Source organism: Typopeltis vanoorti, chromosome 13, assembly GCF_054136105.1.
Source record: "Typopeltis vanoorti isolate ZY-2024b chromosome 13, IOZ_Tvanoo_1.0, whole genome shotgun sequence".
Lineage (NCBI taxonomy): Eukaryota > Metazoa > Arthropoda > Arachnida > Uropygi > Thelyphonidae > Typopeltis > Typopeltis vanoorti.
The window spans coordinates 100,713,218-100,728,526 of record NC_143561.1 but is presented as its reverse complement, the minus strand read 5'-3'; the positions used below and the strand labels follow the sequence as shown (position 1 = coordinate 100,728,526).

Genomic DNA, 15,309 nt, shown 5'->3' with positions numbered 1-15,309 from the left:
GTGTACAGGATATGATAGTACTACATGAAAAATTTACATCATTACTAACTTCCTATCTACAATTTTTCTCCAAATCAGTCTGTTACTTGTTAAGACTCCAACATTACCAGATCTTATATTTCTATCGTCTAAGGCACTTTGTACCATATCAATCCACCTATATCTTGGTCTTCCTCTGGGTCATTTTCCTGGTACATACGTTTTCCATATTCCCATGATTTCTCAACTATTTGTCATAAATTGAAAATATGATCCTGACAGCCTCTATTTGGCCTGAATCCAGCTTGTTCTTCACCAAGATTTTCTTCCACAATCCTTCTCAACCGTTTCTCAATTATACTTGCATAAATCTTAACAGGAACACTCAGTAGGGAAATACCTCCGTAATATTCACATTCAGTTTTATTTCCCTTTTTATATATGGGTACTATGAGAGCTCTACTCCAATCATCTGGAATTCATCCCTCTGTGCAGGTCTTCTGAACTATGCAGTGCAGCCGCTGTAAGACTTTTATATGTACATACTTAAGCATTTCTGATCGAATATCATCTACTCCAGCTGCCTTCCCACATTTCAGCTTTTGATGGCTTTTTCTACTTCAAGTATGGATATGTATTCCTGATTGCAAGCTTGTTGAGTGTTTTTTACTACTGTGCAGTCACTGATTGTTTCGTTTAGCAATTTTTTAAAGTAATTACTCTATACATCAAGGATATCTTTTTCTCCAGTTTTCATGTCACCTTTATCATCTCTAATTCCTTTTACAGCACTCTTTCCTTCATTTCTGAGCTTTTTCAACAACCTTCAGAATATCTTGCCACTGTCTTAATATTTATTTTCTATGTTCATTAAGAAACTTGAATGACTTATTTTACATTTGGCTTACAGAAAACAGACATCTTGATCAACTCTTACACCCTTACGCATGATACTTTCTCTGGCTACAGAAACATCCAAACTACCTGATCACTGACTTTGGGTTTCTGTAGCTACTAGGACTGTCATGCAGCTACTCAGTCTTTTGCATAACTCCTGAAATAATGTTCTCTCTAAACTGTGCATGTGTATTTGCACATTGGTCAAAAAAAGGGAGGGCACACAAATTAATTTGCAGAGTTTTTGCTTTCAGAATTCATAATTTACAGTCAATAATTTTTGAACATACAATAAAAGCAAATTATGTGATAACTCATGCTTATCACTTATTTTATTTAATAATTTCCCCAGTGTCTCCATTCTAATACTACTCTAGCCAATTTCAACTTAACAAACTCTAATTCATTAGCTTGTGCTATGTGGGCCAACTGATGCTCATGGCAACAGCAAGCTACAGAGGTAGCTATCTGTTTACAGTGTGTACTGTCTATACAGTACAGTCACTTGAACTTGTGCAAACTGTGTTGCATTTTTAGGTACACAGATTGAGGCGAATTAATTCATAATTTTACTGAATATTACAAGACAAAAAAAAAAAAAAAACATTAATATGAGAAATACTGAATTAGTGGTTTTAATACCTCATAATGTCAGTCAAAATTAAAGCAGAAAAGAATTGCATATTCATTCACATTTGAGTAGCTGAACAAATGTGACAATTGATTTATATGCAGTATTTAAGTAGCTGAAGGAATGAGCATTTAGGTTGCTCTTATAGAAATATGTAGCATGCAATGTACATCTTTTATCAAAGATGTGTTCTGCACATACTAAGTCTGAGACTAGAAAGTTATGCAAAAATGTTTTTCGTGTGCACATGGAGCAGTAAAACTTAGAGGGAATATTGTCCTGAAGTATTTTAAAGCATGCACCACAGCTAACCTAGAAGTATAGCTACAAGAATGCTAGGACTGCCATATGGTAAATAAAAAAGTTATACTATATACAGTTCCCACCTATTTTGTAATGATGCTTGATATAAATCAAATTAGTAAGAATTATAGTAAATATATAGTGATTGACAATAATTAATCAAATATATAAGAAATAAACTAACCCATTAAAACTGAATATTTTGTTAATTTCGCTAAAGAAAATCATGAATTCAATGTAGGATGTTAAGAAGTTTAATGTACAATGTAAACAAAACATATCAGTAATGTATACTACCAAAAGAGTCGCTTTGGAAATGAAGATCACATAACTATGCCTGGCTAATGCAGGGGTGGAATGGCATCGACAGATGAAGATAATGGCCTGTTTCAAGGTGTAAAACCATCTTACTCAAGAAACAATAAAAACTGCAACTGAACTTACAATACAGACTGATGGATTGGACAAGGAAATTGAAAACAGTATGGTATTGAAAATAGTAACTGGCATGTAAGAGCATTAGATCAAAAAGAGATGAACTAATTAAAGAAATTAATAAAATAAACCTTAAAATTATAGCATTATTTGAAACTAAGAAGAAAGGAAAGAACTGTATAAAACACAAAATGGCTAATAGCATGCAGTGGAATAAGGCAAGAAGAAAGGGCAAGAGTAGGAATAGCAATAATGTTACGAGCAATACAAATTAAATATAAATGAATGTAATCATATAACAATCATTCATATACGATCAAAGATGAAAGGGCATGCAATGAACTCCATAAGTGTTTGCTGTCCTGAAGAAGGAAATCAAGAAACAGCAAAATACATTTTACAAAGCATTACAAGCAACTGTAGATAAAGTAAAAACCAGGAATATGTCAAAGATTTAACGAATCAGTGCAAAATAAAAACAGAATTAATCTTTTCTGCATACACATGTATTAAGAACAAATAACATCCTACAAACAAAGAAAATAATAAGACTTTTATTATTATTAAATCCTCCATGGAGTTGGCAGACTCACTGTGGAAGGTTCATTCAACTGACACATATTTATCATATGGAATCTTAAAATCCTTAACACTGCTTGAATTAACAACACATTCTGGTAATGCATTCCATTCACTGACAGTTCTCCATGTAAAAAATCTGCTCCTCACACCTCTTCTCACCACACCTTTACACAACTTCCAAGAAGACCTCTGGTTCTTCCCCTCTCGCCATCTACTCGTTTTATAATCCCCTCTGGATTAATCTGATAAAATCCTCTCACTAACTTAAATGTCTATATCATATCACCTCTGTTCCTCCTATCCACCAAACTCTGCAATTCACACTTCTTCAACCTCTCTCCATAGCCAGCATTCCAAAGTCTCGATATTGTCTTAGTCACTCATCTCTGGACCCTCTCCAATGTCTTCCCATCACAATAAAAACCAGGTGACCAGATCTGAGCACAATAGTCCAAGTGTGGTCTAACCAATGCCTTATACAATGGCACAATCACTTCCTTATCCTTACATGTTAGAGTACGTCTTATCATAGCAGCACTACGATGTGCAGCCTTTGCAACACTAGCAATATGCCCTCTAAATTTCAGTCTACTGTCAACATTCTAATCTCATCCACTTCCTGCAGTACGGCACCATCGATATAGTATACGGCCTTATATTTCTGCACTCCAAAATGCAACACTTTGCATTTATTGATATTAAAACTACAACCCCACTCTTTTGTCCAAGTAAAAAGAGTATTCAAATCTTCCTGAAAAGAATTAAAATCAGCAGTGCTACTTATAATTCTTCCTAACTTTGCATCATCAGCAAATAACTGAAGATCCCCAGTCAGTCCACATGATATATTGTTTACAAACAAGTTAAACAGCACGAGCCCTAAGAACAGAACCCTGGGGCACACCACGTTACCTTCCTTTTTTGAGATACTGCTCCATCATATACAACCTGCTGGTATCGTTCGGAGAGCCAATCTCTGATACAACTAACTAATATACTATTCATTCCCATCCTCTGCAGCTTATACACCAACTTATCATGTGGTAATTTATCAAACGCTTTTGCAAAGTCTAAGAATATCACTGTATATGATTCTCTCTTATCTAACACTTGTCACCTTATCATAAAATGCAGGTAAATTACTAAAACAGCACCAACCTTTTACAAATCCATGCTGACTATCATAAAGAATGCTATGTCCATCAACCCAATCCTGTATTCTATTCCTTACCCACCTCTCCAACACCTTGACCACAACTGCAGTTACACAGACACCTATAGTTGGAGACTTCTGTCTTAGAACCATGCTTGTGGAGTGGTACTATTTTGCCTTCTTTCCACTCCTTAGAGACCCTACCCACTGCAAGACTTCCATTAAATAACCAGGTCAGGGGCATAGCCAACTGCAGTGTACACTCCTTAAGAATACATAGTGATATGTCCTCCATTCCCACAATCTTATTCACATCTAACTCAACCAATGATACACCTCTGTTTCTTTTACTTCCAATTCTCCTAATACTTGCCTCTCTTCTATATATCCCACTGCATTATTTACAGATTAAATGCTCGTTCAATAATTCCACTAATAACATTCTTTGCAGATGTTATTCTGCTGTCATGACTATCCACCAGTGTTAATCTGCCATAATTATTCTTCCTCTTGTTTGCCATGGAGCAGAAAAATTCCCTTGAGTAACCTTGGCCTAACCAGCAAATTTCCTCTCATACTGCACCTTTTCTTTCTTTACTATGCTCATCACCTTTCTAGCCTGTACTTTGTACTCTTCATGGGTCCGATCACTACCAACTGCCTTGTACCTCCTTCATAACATTTTCTTTTCAAGCACAGCTTGCTTAATTTCAATGTTCATCTATTTCGCTCCTACTCTATTTACTCAATTAACCATTGGTATGCAATCATACATTGCTTTTGTCAGATACTGCCTTGTGAGTTTCCATGCATTGTCAACATTGCATGTCAACATTTCCACTCAGTTCATCTAACCAACATACTGATGCTAACTGACTACAGAGATTCCTATAATCCATTTTTGACAGTGACCATTTCTTGTTTCATCACTTCCCAAACAACCTCATTATCACTCTCACCAACCGGAGGCAGTGTCAACACTTCATTAACAACTAGATCTTGTGAAGTTACCACCAAAACATTAAAGCCCCTAATTGCTTCAATCACATGCTGCTTAAGATACTTATCTTTCAGAAATTCCACAAAGTTGCTCTCCTTGTTCCCATACACTATCTCCTCCTTCCAGTCTATATTCCTGTAATTAAAGCCTCCCATCAGGATCACCTTCTTTTTACATGCCCAACTAATTTGCCTAACATTTCGCAATCAGTATTCTCTGCATTCCCTGGCCTATAACAGCATCCTATCAGATATACTAACCTGTTTATTTCAACTTCACACCACACAGATTCAAAATCTGTGTATGCACTATCAACTTCCACACTTTGCAGACATTAACAGCACTTCCCCCCCTCCTCTTTTCACATTTCTATCCTTCCAGAAAATTATATATCCTTCTAGTTCTATTCCTGACATCACATCTTCCTCAGACAACCAAGTTTTGCTTATTCCAATTATTTTTGGGCATACCATCTCAATCAATGCAACAAACTCGGCTCTCTTGTTTAGAGTGCGCCTTACATTTGTGTATAACATAGCAATCGCTATGTGTTTGAGGCCATTCTAACACCAACATTCTCTATTCTAGCTGCTATACCACACCCCTCTCTTTCTGACCACTTCCGTTTCCTTGATCCTGACCCTGGTTTCCATTCATACCTGTCTCATCCTCACCTTTATGCATTCCGTCATCTTGTGCTGCTGCAACCACATCCTCAATCTCATATCCATCTTCCTTCTGCCATACAATCTGTTGATTTGTGCTATCCTACTTCACCGGTAAACTCTGATCATTTGCTACAATAATTTATTGACACTGTGCCTTCTCAGAAAACAATAGCCTTTTTAAATGCCCAACACCAAACCCATTCAAATGTAAACATTCTGCATTATACCATTCCAACTTCCCTTCAAATTCACTCCACAGATTTACAAATTGCACCCCCTTTGCTTCACACAACTCAGCGATCTTACTATTTTCTCCTCTCCTTCACAATTCACTGTTGTCATATCTGGGCAACACTCCCATGACTTTCCCAACACTACTCTTCTTTACCTGCTGTAACAACTTCCTCAAGTTTCTATCAACATTCATTTTCTCCCCAACTAAGTCATTTGTGCTCACAACTATTACTAATTTTGACACCCAGCACAGTAGTACCTCAACTTACAAACTTAATTTGTTCCTGACCGCGGTTTGTATCTTGAAATCCCATTTTCCATTATATCTTATGGGAAATCAATTAATTCGTTCCCAGATTCAAATATTAAAACAAAAAATTAAAAAAGAAAAACTATTGTCAATTAAATGAAGAAAATGCAAAGAAATGGAGAAGGAGCATTTTTACACTATAAATATGCATTTTATATACCATTACATATTAATTTTTATTTATAAAATCTTTGGTTTTGCACGATTAGTATGAAAATCATCTTCCATTAAACTGTAAAAAAAAAATTCTATTGTGGCTGGTTTTGTGGTTCAGGAGTTTGATTTGTTGTCATCAGTTGCTTCTTTTTGTCTCTTAGGTGATGGAGGTTTAAAAAAACCTATCCAACGTTGACTGAATCTGTTGTTTCCTTAACACCCTTCTAAAGTGATTAATGACATTGTCATTGAAGATATTGGTGGCTTTAGAAACAACACCTTGATTTGGATGCCACTTGTTAACTAATTCTTGCAATTTGGCCCAGTACTACAAGAGTTTTTTTTAAGTCACTTGTTGGAATTGCTATGTTTTTGTTGCTGTCTTCTTCATCCTTTGAAGACATTTGCTTTTCCTCCTCATCCCTTTCTTTTTCCTGCTCTCATCTTAACTCCTGTAGCTCTTCAGTGGTCAGCTCAAAGTTGTGCTCCTCTACGTCTGCTTCATCAACTTCCAAATGCATGGCCTTGCCAAGGGAGACAACCGTATCTACAATGTCAATTTCGCTTTCAGGTCTTTTCCCATGCCTGACTAAAAAGACACAAACAACAATGAAGAATATTGAAGTGATTCTTCCAGAATTCCCTGAGGGTTAACTCTGTGTTGGTGATAACTTCGAAACATCTTTGGAAAAGAGCTTTGGTATAAAGCTTTTTGAAATTGGAAATAACATATTGATCCATTGGTTGTAGGAGTGGTATGGTATTAGGAGCCAAGAACTTAATTTTGATGAAATTAAATTCTTCATCTAAATCTTCTTCCAACTGTGGTGGATGTGCTGGAGCATTGTCCATTATAAGAAGAACTTTCTCAAGCAGACCCTTTTCTTGTAGATACCGTTTCACTGTGGGAGCAAAGACCTCTGTCATCCACTCACAGAAGAATTGCCTGGTTACTCAGGCTCTGCTGTTACCTCTCCACATAACACTGAGGTTGTGCCTGTTAACTTTCTGCTTTTTTAAAGACTCTAGGATTTTCAGAGTGGTAAACCAACAGAGGTTTTATCTTCAGGTCACCACTGGCATTGGCACAAAAAAGCAAAGTTAGTCTGTCTTTCATTGGCTTGTGTCCTGGCAATGCCATTTCCTCCTTAGTGATGAACATTCTCTTAGGCATTTTCTTCCAGAAAAGACCAGTTTCATTGCAGTTGAAAATTTGTTCTGGTCTGTAACCTTCTGACTCCATCAGTTTCTAAAATTCCTTGATGAACCTTTCAGCGACTTCTTTGTCAGCACTAGCACCTTCTCCATGTTTAACAACACTATGGATTCTGTTTTGAATTTCTCAAACCATCCTTGGCTAGCTTTTAACTCTTCGCCGATGTCTTTGCTACTGCTAGTGGATGGCAAGTTCTGCGAAAGATCTTTGTAAATAGTTTGAGCTTGTAAACAGATGTTTTGAGATACACTTATCTCCTTTCAGTTGCATGTCATTAATCTAGATTAGTAGTAAAGCTTCCATTTCTTCCATAACTTTATTTTTTCGAGATGACATGATAGATACTCCTTTGGCTACATCCAGTTCCTTATAAAAATCTGCTTTCTTGACAATTGTAGCTATGGTTGATTTGGACAAGTCATACAGCTTGACAAGTGATACAGCTTGACAAAGTGATCTGTGTGACTTGGACAAGTCACACAGCTCACTTTGCCTGACTCCTTTCTCATATTTTTCCACAATCTCTTTCTTAATTTCTATTGTGATTTTCTTTTTCTTTTTTCTTTGGCTCCATGTTGAAAATAATAAGCTGATCAGTGAAATGATGCTTATCTGGTAGATTATTCAGAAAATAAACGTGAAGCTATAATAAAATAGGTCACTTATAAAAAGAAATACATACAGTACACATAATAAATACAAACCTAAAAAAAATCTTCAAAATGGGACATGAAAAAAAGTTCGTATGTCGAGCGGTTCGTAAGTTGAGGTACCACTGTATTTCCTTTTCTGCAATTGGTTATTTGCTTCATTGTTCCACCAGGAAAGCATGTTTTGTGCACTCTGAAAGTATTCTGAATTCATGATGATCCTAGTTATCAAACTAAATTATTACAGTTCTATATAAAGAATGTATTAAATGCTTGCTTTTAATAACATAATATATTATTCCTTTTAATATTAAAAGCTCTTAATACATTGTTTCATTAAACACATGCAACAAGTTCTTGATGTTTTAAACAAAATGGCAGCACCTGCCCTGTTGCTAGCTGGCCATGTATATAACCAGTTTCTTGTTCCTTTTATTCTTTTTCAGTTCTTTTAAGTTCATAGTTTGAATAACTTATTCTTTCATTATTGGTTTTATTTAAGTTTTTCAGCTATCTGATATGTATCCCTCTACACTCAATTATCAGTTCCTTATGTTCAGCACTTCTAATTATATACTGTCTCAGCTCTGAACGTGTACCAAATTATATACTATCATATATATTTACCTTCACAAAATGCACACAGATTTGTCAAATTAATAATCCTTCTTCAATTAAATAAATTTTATTAAATTATATCACTTTCAGACTAGATGTGATAAAGGGACTGCTCCACTGCCAAAGCAGCTTTGCTTTTAATTTAATAAAATAACATGGAGAAATACCTTAGATTATTTTTATTATTATTATACTGTGGATAAGTTACTTATCCACAATAGACTGAATAATAAGTAATAGAAACATTAGGCCTGAAGAAATGATTGATATCTGAGTTTTAGCTTCAGTTAATATAGGAACTGACCATGCATTACTTATTGGTAAATTACAATTCTGGGAGAGAGAAAAAAAGTCACCTACAGATTACAAATTATAGAAAATAAAGTTTTAAGGTTGAACTATTAAAGCAAATAGTAAAACCCTACATCAACAAAGAATAAAAGAAGAGATTAGCCAAAGCAGTTTATTTAAATGAAATTATCAAAGTTGGAAAAATCTTTAAAAATTATATATTAAACAAGCAGCATATGAATCCTTAGGAGAGAACAACTGGAAATAAAAGGAAGAGATGGACTTCTTGGTATGGAACAAAACTGCTAGGAAGAACTCACTCAACTGTATGAGGATTAAGAAAAAAATAACTCCTAGCTTAGAAAATCTCTGTATTTATGTTTCTTGATCATGTAGTGAGCACACAACATTTTCTAGGTTCATGAAGTTTTCCATTTATATTTAAACCAAACATTTTTCGGCATTAAAATATTACTGGATTTTTTCTTGAGAGAGGCTAACACATTCTTGTCAATTTTGTTTCCTTGGATCTATGCAAGCATTTTTCAAGTGGTGTGGTAACACAGGTAGATTTCAGTAATGGGGGGAAAAAATACAGGAAATGTTTGAATGTATATTTTTTTTTATTAATGTAATTAAAGAATGCTACAGGAAACCAAAAAAGATTCAGTGAAACGAAAGGCATTCATAGGCCTACATAAATACAGGGATTTATGTATTTACTTCGTAGTAATTTCTGGTACCTTTTGTGCTAGAAAAACAATGTAAATTTCAAATGTAGCAAACATTTCTTTTATATTTCATATAAACTTTATAGAATTTTCATTAGTGCTGTAATGTGTGTGTAATATATTTCTTCCCCTCTCTATTTATATTCCTTTTCCTATATATTTCCTACACATTCTGGTTAATATTTAAGTATGAATGTCGATCTTATAATATGTACTAAATACATATTAGTAAATACTGTCTTGAATATATATAGTACATAAATAAAATCTAATCTCACCTGTCTGTTAATTGTCTCTTCAATATAATTAGTACCTTCAGTCACTTCTACACTTTCAAGCAAATCTATCACAAACAAATTTAAATATATTTTTTTCAATGTTGATGTTATTCTGAAACTCATATTCATCATTATTATTTATGACAATGTATCTAAAATCTGTTAATTATTACTATTATTAAGAGAGACCTCCTGGGAGTCAGGAACTTATCAAGGGAGGCCCATACTATTCACACCAGCTGTCATACCTGTACTTGGATTCATTCAACGCTACTTGCACGCATAACATCCAAAGGCAATTCATTCCAATCAGGCACTACTCTATGAGAGTAAATTCAAGCCATAACCCCCTTCTTAGCGGCATTTATTCTCAACTTCCATGGTCGCCTTGTGTCCCTTCCCCCACCCTCCAAATGAAATATTCCATCTCCTAAAATTCTTTATAATCCTTTCAAGAAATTTTTAAGTCTCAATCATATTATTCCTCTTTCTCCTGTTTGCTAGTGTCTGCAGCCTACAAATTTTCAATCTGATTCATAATCAGTATTCCACAATCCTGATATGAAAGAAACCAGAAGACCAGACTTATGCACAATAGTCCAAGTGAAGTTTTATCAAGGCCTTGTAAAGAGGCAAAAATTACTTCCTTATCTTTACATGTCAAGGTTCATTTCAGCATTGCCATTATTCTCTGAGTTGTATTTAAATTTTTGCTATACAACTCTCAAACTTCAACTTCCTGTCTATTAAAACTCCAAGATCACTAGCTTCATCAGTTTCTTCAAGCATATTCCCACCCACATATGACATTCGATATCTAATCATGCCAAAGTACATACTTTACAAAAAACTTTTTAAAAGTTTTAAATATGAACGCCTTTTCAAGGAAAGTTTAGGAGATTCTCATTTTATATAACCATCCAAAATAGTTTTAACAATATTATTTATTAATATATTAATTTCTAGCATGCGACAAGTTTTTAATTGGTAAACCAATTGCTGTATGTACCTTGTATTCCCGTTACTTTGATTTGCTTATTTCTATGCACTGATGATGTACTGTTATTAATTATACATATTTGGTCATAAAATACTGAAAAAACGAGTTCCCGCGAAACTAGTAGGCGGGATTATACTAATTAAAGAACCAATGGTCTCATAACCACAAAAAGTCTTGTTTTTTTTGATGTACTGTTCTTTTTTGGTACGATATATCTGTACATTCATTTCATTAAAGTTAATTACTGTGGTTATCTTGTAATTTGTTGTTTATGGTCATGCCACAGGTACCTGCATCTTCAGCAAATAGCTGTATGTCACATGTCAAATCCTTCCTAATGTCATCAATGTACAGACTGAATAACAATAGGCCAAGGACTGATCCTTGAGGCAACCACTGGTTACCTTGAATCTTGCAGATTCACTTCCTCCATATATGATTTTTGATTTCTGTCAATCAGCCATCCTTTTATCCATGCCAATAGTTTATAATCCATTCCCATATTCTCCAATTTATACAACAGTCTTTCATGCTGTATTCTGTCAGAAGCCTTAGAAAAATCCAAAAGTATCAAAGCGTATCCATTTCTCCTTGTCTAACTCAGTGATAACATTATTATAGAATGTGAGCAAGTCGCTAAAACATGACCTTCCTTTAGTAAACCCCTGCTGTTCATCGCAAAGTAGAGATTTACTGTCAACCCATTTCTGAGTGGGAGCCCTAACAAACTTTTCCAAAATCATCAACATTACTCCCGAGAATACTGATTGGTCAATAGTTGGATATATGTCATTCTTTACACCACCCTTGTGCAATGGGATTATCATACATTCTTTCCACTCCTGTGGAATCTTTCTTGTTCTGAGACTCAAGTTATATAAGTTGGTGAAGGGAAAAGCCAGTTCAGCTGAACACTCCTTTAGCATCCATGCAGATATCCCATTAGTTCCTATTGCAGAATTCTTCTTCAGTTTGTGCATCAGCTCTAGTACTTCTTCCTCATTCACGTGAGTTTCCTCGCATAGTAAAGAGGTAGTGGTGAGTTGCATTATACTTATTAAAATTATTGCATCTGCAATACTAATGTGCTATAGGTTCACAACCTTCAAGAGTGGGAATCACATAAAAAAATACAATTCAATAAATGCTTTCCATTTAAGAAATCTTGTTTTTATCATTTCAATCTGAAAACTTTGGTATCATTTATTATTAAAGAATATCCTAATTAAAAATGATTATAATTCAATAAGTCAAAACTATCTACCTCAAGATTAGAGAAATCTAATAGCAAAAAATAACAATTACAAAGGGAACATCTTGAGCTTACGCAAACATGACTAACAGAATAGTCTAGGTCCTAAAATAATGCAATGCGAAAGTTATTGTTCTTCCTATAAACAAGTTAACAAGTTTTTTTTGGTTAAAGCAAAAGTTAACAAGTTAAATTTTGCTTTAACCACCATTCCATAAAATGGAAGGGTAGTTAAAGCAAAATTATTTGCCATTAAAATAAAGCAAAATCACTTGCCATTAAAGAAGCCTGGATTTCAAAATACACTGCACTTGTGAAATCTGAAATTCAGAAGAGTTGTTGGGAAGAAATCCAAATGTGTGAACATGTTCTTCCTAATGTCATGTTTCTCAAGGAGAAACACAACAGTAGGAAGAATCAAAATCCTTAACATCTTATATATAATAGTTATAATACGCAGGTTCAAAGAAGTGTCAAAAATGATTTGTTCACACACACACACACGGTGCAATAAGGAACCAGGCTTTATTACTTGACCACATGTGGTCTGCTCTTATTAATGAGTTTAACTTAGCAGATATGAGATATAAAAGCCACATACATCAACAATGATGCTCACATTTAACATCATATATATTTTTTTTCTTTATTTTTTTAACATTTTTCATATAATTGTTGCTTTACTGGAAGCTAGGGTGTTTCATCTGCTGAATTATGTGATTAATATTCTGTATATTTTATCTAATTATAATCATGTGGAAGCAGGTCAGAGAGCTTATAAACTATCTGATATAAATATTATGCATATAGTGTATAATCTCATATATAGGGAAAATAATCCTTTAAAGAAGCCTTGCATCATCAGTTCATTGGATATCCACAGATGTCGTATGGTCACTCCAACGCTCAGCGATTGCCATACAACAGGACCACATACAAGTCCTTGCTATGTGGTCCTGTTGTATGCTTTTCTGGAGGCTTCAGCCTCTATGAAAATCAGTCACTCAACACACACACACACCATCCATCTTATTGATGGTCCATCCCTTCCTCTTTTTCCAGGAACTTTACCTTCTATTACTGTTCTGAGAAGTCCTTCCAATCTTCCAATGTTCGTAAGTATTTTAACTTTCTTCTATCAATATCCTTAAGGAACCTTAAAGTTCCTCAACAAAATTTCATTGACACAGGTCTTCTCAATTATCTGATAATTTAGCCAATTTTACAGTACTGAATGTGCAGGTTTAAAACTTTTTGTGTACAGGATTCATATTAAATTTAAAAAAAAAAAAGAAAATAATAATATGATTATGGACCAATACTCATATTTCACTTGAATTATAGTAATGATTCTTTCAAATTTTATCAAAATTCATTCATACTCGTTATGTATGGCTTTACAAAGAAATTAAAAGTAATAGGTTCCTTTATTACTTATGAAATAAATCTAAAAAAATTCACAAAAAATAGGCTAAAAGTTTACAAGATAGTTTTTCTTATGGTTATTAAATTTTACTGTCTGTATGATTCATTACAATGCTATAATTATATTTTTTATAGCAATTCTATAAATGAAATGAGTACAGTAGCACTAAAAGTGGAACATTAGGTTGCATACTGAGAGTTTAAAATGAGTAGGTACATAAGACAAAATACATGTTTTCGTTTATTGAATAGCAAAATTATTGACATAGATAAACTTAAACAACTGGCTTTAATTATAGTAAAATATTTGCCATAAAAATAATTTCATTTATCATAATCAGTTTCCTGATATGTACCCTCAAGGGGTGGTCAAGGCTACTGTGACAACACTACATGAAATTTCTATTATTAACAATCACCTAACAACAATTTCTCTTCAAATTAGTCTATTACTTGTCAGCACTCCAATACTGTCATATCATTCTTGTCATTTCATTCTTCTAAGGCACTTCTGACAATCAATCCACCCAGATCTTAGTCTTCCTCTGGGTCTTTGTTCTGCCATCTTGACATCAACACTTGTTTTGCTAAACTTCCCTCTCCCATTCTGTTTAAGTGACAATATTATCTTAGATTAGCCCTACTCACACATTCTTAAATGTAAACAATCCCAAGTTCCTTCTGATCTTCATTTTTAAATATGATTATGTCACTGATGCTATCTATTCATTTCCCTAATCTTTCTCAGAATTCTCATGACTGTGGTTTCTAATCCTTGATCAAATGCTTTATTTCTAACCGAACTCTCAGATCCATAGCTTAAAAGTTTACAAGATGTTTGACCACCATCTTGTATACTGCTAGTTCAGTGTTTTGGGCTCTCTCTCTTATTCCATATTCAACTGGTTCCCAACCATACAAGCTTTGCTTATTCTGTTGTTTATTTCCAAATTTAATTTGCCATCCTCACTAAAAACCGTGCCTAAACAGCTGAAATATTTTACTTGTTCTATAGGCTCTCCACTGAGACTGCATTTGAAGGTTTGCCTATTGTCATAGTTTGGTCTTTTTTATTGCTGATTTTCATGTCAAATTTGTTGTTATTCAATATTCCTCAGAGGTTTCTGTGGTTAAGAAGTTCAATATAATTATTCCGGTTTTATGACCACATGTTTATTAAAGAAAACTTTTTAAAACTAAACAAGTACTGAAAACAACACCCGACAAGTTTCGTTAATTGTCAGACAAACATCTTCAGGGGTAAAAAGAACTAAAAGTTTAAAGCACAAACTACTAGAAATTATGAAAATTAGTTCATTTGTTGGTATTATGAACATCTAATATAGCAGATCTGATCTGCATTCAAAGTGCAGCATTACTATTGAATTGCAAATTACCACCAAAAAACCTACAAAAACAGAAATCACAGCCCTTAATAAACTCAAATCAGACAAAAACAGTCATAATATAAACAGACAAAGGCAATACAACAGTGATTTT

The 15,309-nt window shown here is 34.1% G+C and overlaps 1 protein-coding gene across 2 annotated transcripts in view; it reads right to left on the bottom strand.

Annotated features, from left to right (window-relative positions):
• The window catches only part of LOC150100412 (vacuolar protein sorting-associated protein 33B-like), a 257,234-nt gene that overhangs the window by 143,278 nt on the left and 98,647 nt on the right, over positions 1-15,309 (bottom strand). For both annotated transcript variants that reach the window (XM_090402344.1, XM_090402342.1), the window contains exon 13: positions 10,133-10,197. In XM_090402344.1, the coding sequence (XP_090258470.1) occupies positions 10,133-10,197 (65 nt within the window). The remainder of the gene's footprint in view (positions 1-10,132; positions 10,198-15,309) is intronic.